The following is a 17270-nucleotide window of genomic DNA, read 5'->3' on the forward strand; positions in this document are numbered from 1 at the left end:
GGGCTGAGCAGGTGCGTGGGATGGCCACCAGCAGACTCTGATAGTGAGGAATTGGGGGGGAATGCGGCATTCAGTAGCTCATGAACAGCCGTTGCAGGTAGCGGGGCAGGCTCTTCTGGAATCAGGACTGAGGGCTGTAGGAAGATGCTTTCCTGGACTTGCTCTGTCTCCTCTGCCTCTGAGTCAAGACCAAAAGCCCTAGAGACTGTCTGAGCTGTCTGCCACCCACCGCTCCTGCAGGGCTCCGGAGGGAGCCTGCCTCACCCACCGGGCATGATCCAGATGCTGGGAGGTGAGACCTGCCTTGCCATGACTCCATACCCTGTCACGGATGGGGAGGTCTAGACTGTTTCCTCCCACCTCTCCTGCCTTCCCCCGCGCCGCCTGCAATACCAGGGACGTCATCCTGGGCTGTGGGTGCCATGGTGCCAGCGTGGGCTGCGTGAGGGCCTTCCAGGAACCCCCGTCCTGCCCTGGGCTCAGTGCACTGAAGGGAGATTTGCCCTCCCCCCTGAAGCCAGGAAATGTTTTGGGTGGGTTGGCACGGTGCAGAGAGGGGTGCTTATCCCAGGGTGGGCTCCTCCTGCGCTGCCGGGGAGGTGGTGCAAGGTCACGGGTGCTGCCAGCACTGTGTCGCCTGCCTGCGTGCTTGCTCTGCAGGCGCAGAGGATGGGGAGGAAGGCACCGCAGGCTGTGGCTCCCGTTCTGGCAGCAGAAGGGCGGCACTGGGTCTCGTGGCCAAAGCCTTCGCCCTCGGCAGCCGTGGTACAGGGGGCTCAGCGAGCCGCCCCTGTGGGGCTGGGGGCTCTGCGGGGGGGGACCAAGCTACCATGTCCCACTGGAGGGGCAGCAGCAGGGGCTGGCGGGGAGAGGGGAAGGGCTCTGCAGCCACAAAGGCAGTGGCTGTTACTCAACAGGCAGTCTGTTGAAATTCAGGCAATGGTACATGCCTTGTGGTTTTCACCCGAGGTGATGCCTCGGAGTGCTGCCTCGGCTGCCTTCTCGCCTCCCAGCCACCAGTTTCGCTGCGGTGGGAGGAGGATCCAGACTTCCCCTTTGGGCAATCTCCTTATAGAAAAGTAGGGCCTGCTCTCTTACTGTAGCTCAAAAAGCAGCTTTGTAAAATTCACTGTAAGGGGGTTTCTTTCCCCCTTTCCCTCCTGCACCCCGTCATGAGTGTGGTCCTCTCACCGGGGCGTGTTGTGGGGCTGAGCAGGCTGGTGGCTCTGCATGGGGTGGCTTCAGAAGTGGTGTCCATCACCTGCATGGGCTTCGGCTGGCAGCATCACTGATGCAGCAGATCGGCCCAGCAGGCAGGGAGACGGCAGTGGCAGGCAGCATCGGGGAGGTGCCGATACAGGTCCTGGATGCATCAAGGTTTTGTAGGTGGGAGTCCCTGTTAACTGTTCTGCACCATCCTCCCCACCCCACCCTTCACACAGGGCAGCTCTTCTCTCTCTGCAGCACCAGGAGAGCCTGGAGGCAGCCGGTCCCCCTGATCACTCTGGCTCTTTCTCTTTTCTTTCTCTTTGTTGCGTTTTTGCTGAATGCAAAAGATTTCTGCCCCCACCCTGCCCCGCTGCCTCTGAATCACAGGGCTGGTTGCAGTTTACTGCCTTTCTTCCGCTTTCCCTGTAAGCGGGTGGGCGATGGCAGGAAAGCCCTGCTCTTCCCACTGCGGTACCCACACGGGCACATCTGCCCCAGCTCCTTCCTCCTGCCTCTCCCTCCCAGGTCTGCGCACGGGGACAGCCCTGCCACCCTCCTCCCACTGTGGTTTCCCTGCAGTGGCAGCTCCACGGGGAGAAGGGCAGACACCTCTGACGGTGAGCATGGCTGAGGCCAGCTGTGGCACACCCCACTCCTTCTCCATGCCCTGCTCGAACTTGGAGAACACCAATACAGAAGTGACAGCTGCTAGTGGCAGCATCCCTCTAGGAGCTTTGTGCCAGCTCAGCATCCTGGAGAGAGGAGAGGTGGAACAGCTGACAGGGAGGCAACCTGGAGAGCACTTCCCTTCACCGGCTAGGTCTATAAATGGAGCAGAGTTTACTTTACTACATTTACTTTTCTTATCTCCCCAGTCCTGCCATGCCAATACAAGGCAGGAGAGCTGATGGCTGTGCTGGAGGGTGCTTTCCGCTGTGGGTGACAAGGACTCCTCTAAGTTGCCGCACAAATGTGGTAGAGCCACAAGGCTGTGTGTGGGTGATGGAGGCTGCTGTGGCAGCAGGATGCTGCGGGTTGCCTTCTCCCCAGCAGCAGGCAGCTGCTTAAACAAATGAAACCCTCTGCTGCAGATTAGGAGAGGAAATTGAAGTACTCTGGTTTTGAAGCCGTTTCTGGGTGAGGCAGGGTGGTTATGGGGGCAGGTGGATCTTGGGGACACAGGCAACCTCTGGTGGCTGCTGGTGCTCAGGTCTTGGCAGGATGGGAGGTGGCTGGGTGGTTACAATGCTTAGCACGGCGTGCACCCATATAGTAATGCCCTGGGTGCTCTGAAGCAATACTGACTCCAAAGCAACCGGGTTATTCAATGTGTAACTGTGAAAGCAGCAAAGTCACAGGAGGAGCTTGCGGGCACCCGCCACCTCCGGTGACTTGGGAACAACTGGGCTGGCAGCCAAGGGCTCCTCTATCCTAAGGGGACCCGGTGGCCTCCCTGCACAGCCTGCTGCATCGTGGGAAACGCCTGGCTGCCCAGGACCGCCACCCCCCCCAGATGAGCTACCCCCAACTTTCCCAGCTGATGGCTCCTTCCCTCCCCCTCTTCCCCCCCCCGCCCCCCCCCCCCCACTTCTGGCTGGAAGAGGCATTTCTGCAGTGCTGCTTCAGAGGGAACAGTTCAGGGACCTCTGCCCTCTGACATGCCAATGGGGTGAGTAAGAGCTGTGCTGCGGGTGTGTCCCCCTCTTAATAGGGCTTCAATTGCAAACCCCGGTTCAGGGACATCAGCTGTTCCACCCTGGGTGACTTGTGCAGTGTTTAGTGAAAATACTTTGCAAGATAAGCTTTTTTAATTCCTTTTTTTTTTTTTTTTTTTTTTTAAACATTGTAGAAAGTTCTCAAACACACCCAAAAGAGGCAGGACCAGTCCTGCCCAGGGTGGGAGGACTGAGCAGGCTCTCTGTCCTACCTGGGAGGACTTTGGTACCTGGGCAGAAGATGCTGCTTCTGGCTTGTCAGACCCAGAAACTGCGCTGGGCACTAATCCATCCTAGGCTGGCTTTCTGTGTTGGTGTCCCTCTGCCCTTCAGCTGGTGTAAGGTGCTGGAGGGATTCTCCTGGCGCAGTGTCTGATCTGCTGTCTTGAGCTGCAAAGTCATACAATGCTTTCTCATAACGTGGTACCCACCTCGCTCAGGTACAACTTAAAGGCCTGTGTCTTTAAGAGTACTTAATTTAAGCAGTAGCTGTTTCATACATATGTATGTATATTTATTCTCCTGGGCAACCCCAGACTCATTGGACCCTGCTTCCTCTCCTCCCAGGCAGTCACTTATTACTTGAACAGTCCAGAAAAAGGCCCCAGCCCCCTCTGCATGCCCCGCTCCCACTTGGGCTGCAAAATGCTTCCAGATCTTGCTGTGCCTAAGGCAGGATTAGGATGAGCCACCGGAAAAATCAAGGTCACCAGCAAAGCCCTTTAACTTGAGTGGACTTGCTTTCAAATTTACGTTTAAATTTAATTTTGCCCATGCAAAAGTTTCTTGAAAAGGAAAGATCATGTAGCATGTGCATGCAGACCCCTTCCTTCATGCTGTTTCACTGAAGGCATAGGAGAAAAGGGCCTCTTAATTTTTTTCTGTTGGTTTGGTTATTTTTAATAACAGTGCTTGAGCTGTGGTATGAAGGTTTTGAGAGGTAGTAAGAGTGGGTTCCTTTCTCTGTCTATAAACCAGCTGCCCAAATCTGTTCCTGTGCGTGCAGCTCGTGCGTCCCCATCGAGCTGCAAATGAACCCAGCGCAGTGGCTGGGTTTCTTGGCTGCGGCATCAGAGCTGAGACCACCGGGCTCTGGCTGTGCTGGCGGGCAGGCGACAGTCCGTTGCCTTGCTCCGTGATGGGACCTAGCGGCAGATTTCGCATGTGCCTGCAAGGTGTGGTTGCAATGGCCTGTGGATTAAAAACTGAAGTGCGATAGTGTGTAATCCCTGGGATTTTGAACAGGTTTGAGGTGACAGCAGGAGGGAGCAGGGAGCGCTCCCGTTGCTGCAGCATATCCCCGCTGGCAGCCCAGTGCAGCAGAGAGGCTGGGCAGCCTTTGGCGAGGAAGTCCCTAGATTTCTTGTGTGGAGGAAATCATTATAAACAGGATGTTTGCTCCAGCCCTGTCCCAGGCTGTTTGCTGCAGAACCTGCAGCAGGCTCTCGGGCTCCCCTTGCCCAGACCCCAAGCAGGAGGAGGGGGAGGTGTGGGTGCTCCCCCTGACTCTAATTAGTGCGAAGGAGCTGCTTTTAGGATATCAACACCGGGGCAGAGACCCCCACGGGTCTCATGTCTCTGGTTCACAAGACCACCGAAGCTTTTTCAGGACTGGGGTTGTGAAATCTCTGTTGAGCCGTGCTGCTGTGGCTCCACGGTGAGCCCTGCGCAGGGTCCCAGGTGCTGGGGGTGACTGAGCACCACGCAAGCAGCAGCCCAGTGTGGCGTTGGGAGGCGAAGGGCAGCACTGAGAAGGGCACTGTCACTACAGCTGTTGCTCCAGCTGTGGCTAGGGGACACCTCAGTAAAGGAGTAGTCAGCCAATATATCAAAGCATGTGGAAACAGTCTTCGGCAAAGAGTTAAACTCTTTGTAACTCTTGCATAAAGCACCAGCCTCCTGGCTGCACAGGCTCTTGTCAACAGCTCTCTTCTAGGACCCTCCCAACTCATCCCTCCTTGGGGTGTCAGTGACCACCTGACTGTCCCCCTCCCCGTTGTGACTCTGGGGATGGTACCCGCACAGCCTCCGCTCTCTGCGAGCTTCTTGCATCCCCCAGCTGGAGCATCAGAGGTGCTGCTGCCACCGGGCTGGCCTTCCTACCTGCTTCTGTGGTGAAATGTTTTTCAGCTGGCCCTGCTCCTGGTAGGAAGTGTGCGTTAGTGTATGTATGAGCTATGGTATGGGATTGCCGGTTGCATTTGTTTAAATCAGCTTTTCTGGGCTGAAATGAGCGCATTAGGTTTTTGGATGTTCAGACAATCTGGCCACACCCAGGATTATACTTTGGCATCTCTGCCCTTGTTGAAAATGCATATTTTTAAGTTTTCCATATTTCCCATATTCCCAGCGCTTGGCTTGCAGCCTGCTGTGCCTGCATAAACATACACAGTCATACTGGTTCAGATGGACTGATTTCCCTAATTTTCTCATTGCTAGGCTGAACCCAGATGAAACTGTGAGATGAAACGCATCCCACACGAATCCAGTTCCAGAGTAGGGTGTGTTGTGCTTGGCCCTTCCCCATTTAAAAGCTCGACGTGTCTGACCAGAGCACATTTTTACTGTGCCAGCCATGCCCCTGGTAGGAAACCTCAGCACAGCATCTGCCCCAGGGGGACCACACTGGGTTCCCGGGGACCCTGCTGACCAAGCTGGCTGTCACCCAGCTGGCTGCCCTCTGTGTGTCTCACCCCTCAAAATTACAATCACGTTTCTCAGTCTGGAGGCTGTGTAAGCGGAGCTGTGTGAGATGCCAGGGGACTTCATTTAGTAGGGACACACAAAGCAGCAGAAGCTGTAAAGCTGCTTGCTGAGCATCAGCAATAAAAGCACCAGAGTCATCTGGATGGCACAGGCCACATAAGCAGCTGATTTGGGCAGGGTTGCTTGAAGATTTCGGACTGTTTAAAATCAAGAGTTGAGCCTGGTAGCATTGACAAGCTTCTCATCAGGCCTTCCTTACTGACTGAATGTAAGGGAGGCTGTTCCTTGAAACCTGGAGACCACCCTTTTTGGGCAGGTGACTTCCTGAGGTGCCTGGATTGGCAGGAGCAGGAAAGGATTGCCCATGTGAGATGAATGAAACCTTGGACTGTGATTCAGTGATGAGGTAGCATCACTTGTAGGGGCAAGTTTTCTGCCAGCTGGAGCAGGGCAAAGCTGTGATGCTCGGACTTAGGTGGGATCAGGTCTGCACTGTCTTTCTGCAGCCGCTGCAAGCCCTGCCCCGTGGGCTCGGGTGATGCAGCCAGCGGTCACTCACTTGGCTGGTCTAGGCTAGTGGCAGGTTGGATGGCCTGGCAGATGGCAAGTCCCGCTGGTGGGATCGTGGTATCACTGTGTGGAGGTACTGTCACCAGGCTGGCTGTGCCAGCAGAGCCCCACGCATCCCCGCAGCCTCGCAGGGCGAGGGAAAACCCTTGCCCTCCCAGCTGGCAGGTTGGCATTGGTGTGGGGCTCTTTTGGGGTTTGCTTCTGGCACTTGGGCTCTGAGGAGACCAGGAAGGGCTGGTGTCCACTAGTGGTGTTAGTCTGCTCTGATGAACGTGATGAGGAACACTATAAAAACAATTGATAGAAATGAGCCTCCTAGAGCTGCATTGGGGTGATGATGGAGCATGGGGGTCCAAGGGAGATCTCTGTGCCTGGGGAGACCATAGCAGGAGGCAATTCTTGCCTTGCAACTTTGTAGTGGAGCTGCTGATGTTCTGATTCAGGGTATAACCTCAAGCTAGAAAAAAACATGTTGATGTGGCCCATTTGTGCAAGGGCTTTGCGGGCCCGCTGGCTTCCTCCCTGCCAGGCTCCTGCTCCGCTCTGAATCGGCACAGATTTGTTCTCCTGGTTTGCAAATGGTTCAAATGTTTTCCCAAATGCTTTTCTCCATCTGCCTGCTTCACATGCTTCACCAGCCCTGGCCTCTGGTTATTCTTCTCCGCTTCCTCCAACAGTGCCGGTGCCACGCTGCCCAGCCTGCCTGGGTTTCTTTTCTCAGCATTGTCTCCCCTCTGACTCTTGGACCTGGGCCGGTTCTCGCAGAGCAATTCAAGGTTTGCTCTGTCCCAGCACCTGATACTGCTCCCCCTTCTCCTCCAAAACAGAGCAGTTGTGTCTTCCACCACGGCCCAGGCCAATAATAGCATTTCCCTTCTCCACTTGTACAAACTGCAGGACAAAAGGGTGGGATGTGGCTCGCCTGGAGCTCCAGGGTTAGACCATGGGAAGGAGGGAGCTTGAACCTCCTCCCTTCGGCCCTTGGTCCAGGGCTTAGAGCGCTGCTGGATAACCTGACCTCCACTTGAAGGGCTTAGAGAGCTGCGCTGGGAAATGCTGCCTTGGGTTTGTTTGGTCGTTGTCCTCAAGATAAACTCTGCCGTTTCACCTCTCCGATATGTTGCCCCATGTCGTCTCAACAAGAAGAACTTGTTGGGGAGGTGAAGCATCCCTTCTCCCTTGTAACCTCTGGCTGCTTGAAATTTTAATCTGTGCAGCCTGGTCCGCCCCGAAGGAACGGGAAGCAGGGGCTGGCACTGAGCCCCACCTGGGAACAGCTCTGGCTGAGTTTGTGTGGAGGTGAGGGGGAGGAGGACCTGCATCCCTGGGGTGCTGGGGAAGGGCCCACCCGGTGGGTGCCCCCGACCCTGGGGTGGAACAGCAGGGGCCAGGCAGGCAGGTGTTGGGGACTGGCAGGAGTCTGATGCTGTTTCTCTCCCAGGGATGTGCATGATCTGGTGAATGTGCTCAACCTCTTCATTGACATAGTTTCTCCTCAAATTGCTCAAAATCAAGAGAGCAACGAACGAAGAGAGCAAGGGACGGAGGGGGGGATAAAAAAAATTAAAGACCCAACAGCCCTCCCCAGCTCTCATTTGCCAAAGAAAATCTTGCCTGATTTCTCCCAGCCACGTCAGCTTCCAGCTATGACAACTATCTCATCCTGTTGGCAAGGCTGCTCTCTGGAGCAGCCCTCGCTCCAAAACGCAATACAAAGAGATGTAAACAGAGAGGAAGCTGAAGCTGGCTGCTCGGGGTGGGTGTCCAGGTACGGGCTCCAGGCACGACTGCTGGGGGTGTTACGGTGATGGGGATGATCCCTCTGAGATGGCTGAAGCAAAACACAATGCTTTTGTCTCCTCTTTCCTACCTGGTGGGCTTTGCTCGGTAAGATGTGGACCTGACACTTAATTTTTCTCTTTGTTTCCTCAGATCATGATCGAGTTCTGCCCGGGCGGGGCGGTGGATGCCACCATGCTGGGTGAGTGCAGCGCGTGGTGCCGGGCTCTTCTCCGTGCTCAGGGAGATGCCTACAAGGTGTTTCCAGCCTTCGGCATGCTTTCAGGGGCAACGTTCGGACAGACAGCAAATGTGGGTGCCCCAGCTTCTCCAGCTACCTTTCTCTCCCATGACTTTGCCTATTTTCATACTCGGAGCAGAAGGTGTGGCAGCCCTGGGGCATTTCTTGAGCTACTTTGATGTCCTTTTGTGATTTAAATGCTGCTGGGATCAGCAGATCACAAGGCATGGGGAGAAGGGAGAGTCCGACTGGAAGGGAAAGATGGCTTTAAATATTTATCTGCTGGAGGCACCGGGTGCTTGGGATCCTGTTCCCACAGCTTCCCGGGAAGCGCAGCGGGGCCAAGATATTTAATCTGGGTGCCTGTCATGATGAATCTCCCAGGATCTTCTTGCTGACTTCTCTGTATGGTATCGGTCATCTGGTGAAGCGGCAGAGCGTCCAAATAAACTGCAGTTTGCAGTAATTCCAGGAATCTTCCCGGTTTTTAACTCCTCCCTTCCACACAGAGCTGCTGGGAGACTGGGAGTGTGTGGGTGTTCCCCAAAACAGCCCTGGCTGGTGCCGCAGCCCCTCTGTGCCAGGGCTGTACAGACGTGGTGGAGGGTGATGTCCCCTCTGCATGGCAAACGTGGCACTCTTGCCTGGAGCCCCTGGGACAGAGCCACATCTCCCCGAGGGTTACTCCCTTTCAGCTCTGCTATTTCCAAAGGCCTTGCTTTCTTTTGATTGCCAGGAAAAGCGTGGACCCAAAATTTGTCATCTTTGATTCGGCCCCTAAAACCTGTGCTTGCTTTAGGGAACTTCTTTAAAGCAGGTCCAAATCACTGCATGCAAAAGTACCTGTTCTGAAGTGCTGGAGGAAAATATGTCTTCCCCCTGGAAAACCTCAATAGGGGTGTACTGTCTCTTGGGACACAAAAATCCCCCTGAGTGTTCATGGAGCTGTATCCATGGTAGTTGGGTCTCTGGAGGTCCCGGGAAGGGGGAGCATAGGGAACCGTGAGCAAGTGGTCTGGCTGTAGTGCCATCACCCCACCAAATGAGGGGCAGGACATGCTGTGAGCCAGAGCTGAGGGATGCTCCCAGCGTTAGTAAATTCAGAGCTGCCAAACGCTGCCTGTTCCACCTCCTCATCCCCACCAGCAATTGGCATTTGCCTTTGAAATCTGTTGTTCAAAACCTGTGGCTTGCTACACCTCACTTCTGCCAGACGCTCCAGGGAGAGTGGAAATCATCAGCTTCCTCCAGAGCGAGGGAGATCATCGTGAGGAAGAGCAAAGAGGCTGACCCAGCATCCCCCAGCCTGTGGTTAAGATCCTTGCTCTGAAGGAGCGTCTGTCCCGGTTGCTGGGGTCCATCCGTCAGCTCCCATCCTGGCTGTGCTGAGGAGGGATCTGCATTGCAAAGGGCTTGTGGAAGGGAGGAGAGAAGCTCCTGCGATGCCAACCATCTGCAAGTTTGATGGTTTGCAGAGCTGTCACCTTGGGAAGTGGTCTTGGATGGTGAAGATGGCCGGGCAGAGCTTAGCAGGGAGGTCATGCCAACTGGCCACGTGTCCCCACAGGTTTCAGAAATAGAGACAGACAGCAGGGTATGAACTGGTGTGCTGGTTCCTGATGCTACCTGAAAAACCAGCTCAGAGCAGTGGGTAGGGATAGCGCTGGTGAGCTTTTAATTGCTTGTTCCTTTGGGAAGGAGCATGTTCCTCATGATGTATGGGGGTGTGCTGCAGCTCCCTGGGGGATAAGAGCATGGCTGCATACGGAGCTGCCTGCGTTTGACCCTGCTGCTGCCTGCAGCCAAGTTCAGCTAACCTCCTCTCTGTAGCATCGTCCCCATGTTGAGCAAGACCCAGCTTGTCTGCAGGGACCTGTTTCCCAAATCAGCAGGGAACTTGCAGTTAGATCCCCGTCACAGGCATGCCTGGCTCCCCGTCCTCGTCCTCCTCATCCACTCACTATTCCTGGGCCAGATGCCTCAGCCATGCATCCCCGGGAGGGAGCTATAAACCAGCAGCCGCAAGCAGGCAGGCATTGCACTGAGTGCTGACTTAGGGAATAAATTACCTTAACAAGCTGATTTGCATTGGTCTCCTGCTGCTTTGACACATGGGCAGTGATTTTTAAATGGTCTGCTGGGTAGCCCATGCCTTCCTGCTGCTCAGGTGGAGCATCGCTTGGATCTCTGTCCTGTTTAACTGCTCTCTCCCTCCCTGCAGAGCTGGACCGGGGCCTGACTGAACCTCAGATTCAGGTGATTTGCCGCCAGATGTTGGAAGCCCTCCATTACCTGCACAGCAAAAAGATCATCCACCGTGACCTAAAGGCAGGCAACGTGCTCCTCACCCAGGATGGGGACATCAAGCTCGGTGAGCCACCGGCACGCGGGACAGGGGCTTGCTCAGCCAGGCCTGTTGGGAGAGCAGTCGTGAGCCATGGTGCTGCTTGGGACCGTTCCATGGTGCACTAATGACAGCCACATGCTGCTGGGAGCTGTGTTGGAGTGTTGGCTATGCCCGAGCACCGGGGGGCACTGAGGGATGCTCTCTGCCCTCTGCCCACCTGCAGGACATCAGCTGCTTGTCTGCTGGCTGATGAGCTCGGCAGGACAAGGTGGGGGAAAACTTGTGTATTGTTTCCTGGGCAGCCGAGTCTGCCATTGAGCCATGTGCTGTGTTTAGCACCCTGCCGGGCACTGAGACTCCCCCAGCCACAGCTGGGCTCAGGCACTTCGTAGACTTCTTTTTCATGAATCTGTTTAATCCCTCTTGGAACTTGTGGGTTTTTTTTTAATGCTTTTTGTCCCGCTGAGCATCCTGTGCAGGGTGCCAGTTGGCAGGTCTGGGAGCTGGAAGAATTTGTCTTATCTCCAGAGCAGGTCTGGTGGTGACAGGGCGAGTTTTGCCGAAGGGTTTCTTTACCAGCTTGCTATGGGCTTGAGTGGAACTGTCATTAGCTACCTGCTGGGGGATGAGAAGGTAGCTTTGTCTGTAGGGACTGGTCAGACATGTGTGGATCTCCTTCTGGACTTTGACGAGGTGTGCCAGCAGCTGAGGGGTGTTCTTGGGATATGTCTGTGGGTGCTGATGGAGACCAGCCAGCCTGAGATGATAGAAACCTTCCTGTGACCATGGGTCGTGCTCCAGTGTGAAAACCCTCTGCCGGCTTGGGCCAAGGGTGACCTACAATCAGGGACACCCTGAGCTCAGGCTGCAGACAGATAACAGCTCATCAGGGCCATCTCAGAAAGCAAATTGCCCCAGAGTGGGCTCGGTGCCCTCTGCAAGTCTTACTGATTTGATTTGGGTTGGGTTGGCTTCAGCAGCTCTCTATGGAAGGGACAAAATCAGGGAAAGGCATCATGCAGTGACCACTGTGCATGAGGCTGAAGGGAATGTAATGGCACTTTGGGTTTTTTCTGATGTAAAGTGAGACTTTTTGCTATAAAATAGCAGTCCTGAAACCAATTTGCCATGGAGCTGCTTTTGTTTGTGGAAAAGATCTTGACTTCCCTCGAGATGTGTAGGGTCTGGGTTACAGTAGGGGTGGCTTGTTACGCCCCTGTCTTATAGTACATGGGAGGGGAAGGTCCCTGGTTGTTACCTACCCAAAAGCAAATTTAATTTCTGATGCTTGGTTTCGAGGAAACAGCACGTTGTATCATGTTCTTGCCTTAAATGTGTGTTTGCTTTTAAATCTGCATTGCAGCCAAGTGTGCTAATTCAGGAGGGTCTTTCAGCTTTCCTACAGCATCTAATGTTACTGCTCTTTACAGCTGACTTTGGAGTGTCTGCCAAAAACATGAAAACCTTGCAGAAGCGAGACTCCTTCATTGGGACCCCTTACTGGTGAGTGACCTGCTTTCTAAGAAGTCCTGTGTTTGCAAGGAGCTTTGCTTTTCTGAAAAATCAGACTTGCTCGGAAACTGAGAGCTGGTGACCTTTAGGATGTGTTGGACCATAGTGTCTTACCAAGCCCAGGTGGGAGGATTTTAACAAGGAATCTTGGCCAGTGTCCACGTGTGCAACTGTTTCCCTTGCCTGAAGGGAGCTGTGAGCAGCCTCGGTGTACGGGAGCATTGCCCAGTGTCATGATGACCTGAGCCGGCTGAGAGGCCACCGTGCTCCAGGCTGGGAGAAGCAAGGGACACACGTGTGCTCGCGTGTGTGCGCTGCCCGCTCTCCCCACCCCGGGGGGTGGAGTGGGCTTTGAAGTGTCTCCAAGCACATGGGAATGACTCCTCGCTCCAGAAACGCAATCTCTAAATCACCCGACTTGCTGAAGGAACGGAATCGTCAAGGATTAATTTATCGTCTGAAGCAACATCCGCGCCAGATGTCAGTGGCCTGGGGGTTTCCATGGGCTGCCTGGGCTGTCTTGGCTGGTCTGTGGAAGAGGGAGGGGTTGGACCCCTTAGAAAAGATGATGCTGCTTCTGAAACCCAGAGCTAGGAGGAAAGACTGGGTTTGTTGGTGGTTTATTTTTTTTTATATATATATATACAATGCTGCAGATTATTTAAAGCATTTAATTGCTGCTGCAAGGCTCACATTTTGTGGCATTGGTGCCATTCCTCCCTATCCCTGCTCCTTGCTCTGCCCCTTGCAGGATGGCCCCGGAGGTGGTGATGTGTGAGACCATGAAGGACACTCCGTACGACTACAAGGCAGACATCTGGTCCCTGGGAATCACGCTGATCGAAATGGCCCAGATTGAGCCGCCCCATCATGAGCTCAACCCCATGAGAGTCCTGCTGAAGATTGCCAAGTCCGACCCCCCCACGCTCAGCTGCCCTTCCAAATGGTGAGGGGGTTTGGGGCAGCAGAGTATGCATTTCCCAATTGACACGGTATTTTGAGGGAGAGATAATAGCCTTTTCTATAGAAGTATTGTTTAATTTGAGAACCCAGCGTAGGATCCGAGCTGTATTCCAGGCCCAGCTGTGTGCCAGGAGCCCCCCGAGCGCTGCAGGCTGATGGTCATCCCTGTGCTGGGGGTGTGCAGGCAGCACGGGGGGAGCTGCTGCCCACCCACAGCCCTGCTGCAGCGAGGATGATGCCTTGGCTGTTTTGAAAACATCTTCGTTTTGTATGAAAGGCAGATTTTCCTCTAAACCTGGAGATGGCAAAGAGCTCCAGAATTTCTTTCCTGGAGTTTGGAAAGTTTCTTCTGCTTTTTTTTTTTTTTTAAACCCAATCAGTTAGTTTAAAAAAATTATTTATTTTTTAAAAACCACGATAAAAGCCACTGCGTGATGGCCAGCAGCAAAATATTGGGAGAGCACTGGAGTCATGGGTGTTGTTACAGGGGTTCAGGTAGCCGCTAAAGCCCAGCAGGCAGGGTGGGAGCGCTTCCTCTGGAGCAGGGACATGCTCTGTGTCTCCGAGCTGTGCTGTGCAGGCTGAGGGTGCCCTCCTATGGGGTTCCTGGTCCTTCACAGCCGTCCTTTCACACTGCAGCTGTGGGGATGGGTCCTGGAGCATCCTTGCCCAACAAGCAGCTCCTCCCCTGGGTTTCCTTTGGAGAATGACTGCTGGTGTCCTCTCCTGTCTCTCCTCCTTGGCCCTGGGGCACTGAGCTGGTGCTCAGTCCTGCTGTCTGTTGCTATCACAGGTAAGGCAAAATCTAGTCCCTCACTTGGCCATGTTGCTGATTCTCTTACAAATAATCAGAATAACTGAGCACAGGGTTTCCCACGCTGGGAGCAAAAAGGTGATTATAGCCAGTTGCAAACTGGGACACGACCTGCAGAGGGATCAAGCAGATTACCTGTGGCATTCGAGGCCTTTCCCTCTTCTGAACTTCTTGCCAATGACTGTGTTTTAAGGTCCCTGGAGTTCAGAGACTTCCTGAAGACTGCGCTGGACAAGAACCCGGAGACCCGGCCCAGTGCTGCCCAGCTGCTGGAGGTAGGACCAGCACCGGCCCCTGGGCTGGATCAGTGCAGGTGTCTGTCTGCCTGGGTCTGTGACTGTCCGAGCCACTCGTGTCTGTACAGCTAGGTTCTCCTTAAGGAGGGTAAAAAGGAAAAAAAAAAAAAAAAAAAAAGTGTTGATGGGCCCTAGACTGGTTTCAGATTATTTTTGTCTTGTTTGGACAGTTCATAGTACTATTCAGCCACTAAAATGTTCCAAAAAGGAACAGCAATGTTTCTCCCTTTGGAACAAACTGCAGAGCCCCTGTGGACAGCAGCTGGAATAGAAATGGCTCCCGTTGCCTAAAAATGCCCACGTGGCAGCCAGCTCAGATTATACCTGGTTATCCGAGATCTAAATTCAGCTCCTTTCCTTTACTCCTGTCCCCTTGCAAAATAATAGCAAAAACCTGGAAGGTGCTTTTCCCCGCTGAGGGCAGATGCTCTCACTCTGCAGCGCTGGCACGCCCCGCACCGGAGTCAGCAGGGGGAAATGTGCAGCAGTCTGCAAACCTGAGGGATTCCCCAGCCTTTTGCTGAAGCTCAACGCGAACACCCTGCTGTGTGCACTGAGCAGTTTGAGCCTGATTTCAGTTAAACCTTCCTGCGTGCTCCGTTTGCACCCAGGGGTCCTGCAGGCTGGCTCTTGCCCTGCTCCTCATGGCACTCTGCGGGCTCGGACCTGCACCCCAGTGCTCAGCCTGCCTGCAGCGAGGGGGCACGTCTCCTTTGCGGTGAGAGCCCCTTGTTTAAATGCAGCTGGTGCTTTTGTTTGGGGGGTGTTGACACGGAGCAGCCTTGCAGAGCCCACGCTTTGAGCATCTGTGTGCAGAGCTGGTGCGGGACCTCAGCATCGTGTTCTCTTGTTCTTCCTCGTACGTGCAGCACATATGTGTAAATTCATCTGGGGGGCTGAGCCTGGGTATGCTGGCAAGAGCCATGTCTTTAGGTCTTTGCAGTTGTTTTAAAGCAAGAAGTGGTCTTGGCCATCGCCATCCCCATGCATGAGCTCATGAGGTCTGTTGTTTGGTCACCTCACGTGTGTGCATCGTGCTTGGCTTTTCAGCACCCCTTTGTCAGCAAGGTGACCAGCAACCGTGCCCTGCGTGAGCTGGTGGCTGAGGCCAAGGCTGAGGTGATGGAAGAGATCGAGGACAGTCGGGATGAAGCAGAAGATGATGACTCGTCGGAGTTTGCCTCAGTAAGTGCTCCCAGCCCCATGCTGGCAAGCTTGCTGGTGTGGCAGTGGTGGAGAAAAGAGCCCAGCAACTTTTCTAGGCTCCAGAAGGCTGGTTTGCAGCTATTTTGGGCCCCATCAGGTGGAGAGGGAAGCGGTTGCTTGGCCAGGGAAGGGCTCTTTTTTTGGTGGCTGCCAAGGGCGTGGAGAAATGATGCTGGCATGTGGCCTGGCTTTCTGTTCACAGGAGGGGCTTGCAAAAAGTATTAAAAAAAAAAAAAAAAAAAAAAAAAAAAAAAAAAAGTGAAAAGTAGTCCATGGTGCAGGCTAGAGAAGCTGGACTGGAAGCAGTGCCGGCAGCACAGGGTGCAGCAGTGAGGCACCACCAGCCCTAGGAGGGAGCTGGGCAAAGCTCTTTGAAGGGGACGTCTCAAGGCTGCCTGGGCAGCTTTGCTGGGGGACATGCCTTGACCTCCCTTGTCTGTGGCAAAGGACAGTGATTAATCTATGGTGGAGCTAGCCGCAGGAAAAGGCGTTTGGTATGCAAACTCCTAGACTGCCTCTTCAGAATTTGCAGGTTCTGGAGCTTCCCCACTGTGCTGTTTCCTTCCAGGCAGTGCCCATAGTCCTAGGGACCGCAAACCTGGAGAAGGAAGTATTCCAGCATGGATGCACTAAAAGGGAAGACTTCCTCCAGTAACTCTAGGTGTGGGTGACTTCACTCTGAAGCATGGGACAGAACCTAAAGGGGGTTTGTAAGAAAGATGGAAAGAGACTTTTAAGTAGGGCCTGTGGTGGTAGAACAAGGGGAAATAGTTTTAAACTAAAAGAGGGTAGATTTAGATTAGATATTGGGAAGAAATTCTTCACTGTGAGGGTGGTGAGGCCCTGGAGCAGGTTGCTCAGAGCAGCTGTGGATGCCCCATCCCTGGGATGCTCAGGGCCAGGCTGGACGGGGCTCTGAGCAACCTGCCCTGGTGGAAGGTGTCCCTGCCCGTGGTGGGGGGGTGGGAACTAGATGGCCTCTAACATCCCTTCCAACCCAAACAGTCCTATGATTTTGAGTTGCAGCTTTTGCAGTTGGGTTTTGCATCACCACTTTAATACAACACCTTCCCTTCTCTGTCATTCCAGTCCCCTGGTAAGCACAAACGAGACCCCTCTGAGGCGAGTCAGCTAAGTTTTGATGGGGAGAAGCTTCCAGACTCTTCCTTGCCCAAGGCAGTGAATGGGCCCATGGGGACTGGCAAGGAGACCACAGATGGACAGAGCAATAAAGTCTCAGATGAAGGGATAAGCAGTGACACTGATAAACTGGAGAGCAACCACTCCACAAAACCCCTTGCCAGCGCTGCCATCTCAGCCAGCCAGGGCAAGCCAGACATCATCTCGCAGCCTGGGCAGCTGAGTAACTCAGCGCAGGGGGACAAGCAGCCCAGGCCAGACAACAAGGAGCGGAAGAGCATCGGGGAGCGACCAGAGAGCAGCCACCTGGAGAACTTCATGGAGGAGAAGCTTGCCAATGGAAGCTTGGATCCCCCAGCTTTGTTCCCCGGCAGCCGGTCCAAAGCCGATTCAGATTCTGGCAGCACTTCAGCCTCTGAAAGCATGGACCTCACCATCTCCCTGTCTGCTGACCTGTCCCTCAACAGAGAGAGTGGCTCCATCTCCCTGAAGGTGAGAGTGATGGGCAGAGGGTCTGGAGAAGGAAGGGCAGCAAAACCCCCTGTTAAAAAGTGCTGAGGTTTTCTTTCCCTTTTTACCCAAGTACCTGAAATTCCGATCCTTTCCTGGAGAGGCTGTGCACATGCACGCTTCAGCTGTAGCCCTTTGAAATCCTTCCTGAGGCAGCAGCGTGCTGAGCTCTAGATGGGGTTGATCTTTAACTACAGGAGGAGAAAGTGAGTTGCCCGTAGTCTGCCCTGTGCCTGAAGTTGGGGGAGCAGGTAAAGCAGGA

The 17270-nt window shown here is 54.2% G+C and overlaps 1 protein-coding gene across 2 annotated transcripts in view; it reads left to right on the forward strand.

Annotated features, from left to right (window-relative positions):
• Window positions 1-17270, forward strand: part of STK10 (serine/threonine kinase 10) — a 52679-nt gene that overhangs the window by 22632 nt on the left and 12777 nt on the right. The window contains exons 1-8 of one of the 2 annotated variants that reach the window (XM_080398203.1): window positions 2858-2878; window positions 8133-8181; window positions 10442-10591; window positions 11998-12070; window positions 12831-13025; window positions 14050-14131; window positions 15203-15337; window positions 16448-16990. In XM_080398203.1, the coding sequence (XP_080254329.1) occupies window positions 8136-8181; window positions 10442-10591; window positions 11998-12070; window positions 12831-13025; window positions 14050-14131; window positions 15203-15337; window positions 16448-16990 (1224 nt within the window). In that variant the 5' untranslated portion in view covers window positions 2858-2878; window positions 8133-8135. Of the gene's footprint in view, window positions 1-2857; window positions 2879-8132; window positions 8182-10441; window positions 10592-11997; window positions 12071-12830; window positions 13026-14049; window positions 14132-15202; window positions 15338-16447; window positions 16991-17270 lie in introns of those variants that run through there. The other variant, XM_080398204.1, reaches the window with a different exon arrangement.

The sequence above is a fragment of the Falco punctatus genome (genome assembly GCF_963210335.1).
Source record: "Falco punctatus genome assembly, chromosome: 8".
Classification (NCBI taxonomy): Eukaryota; Metazoa; Chordata; class Aves; order Falconiformes; family Falconidae; genus Falco; species Falco punctatus.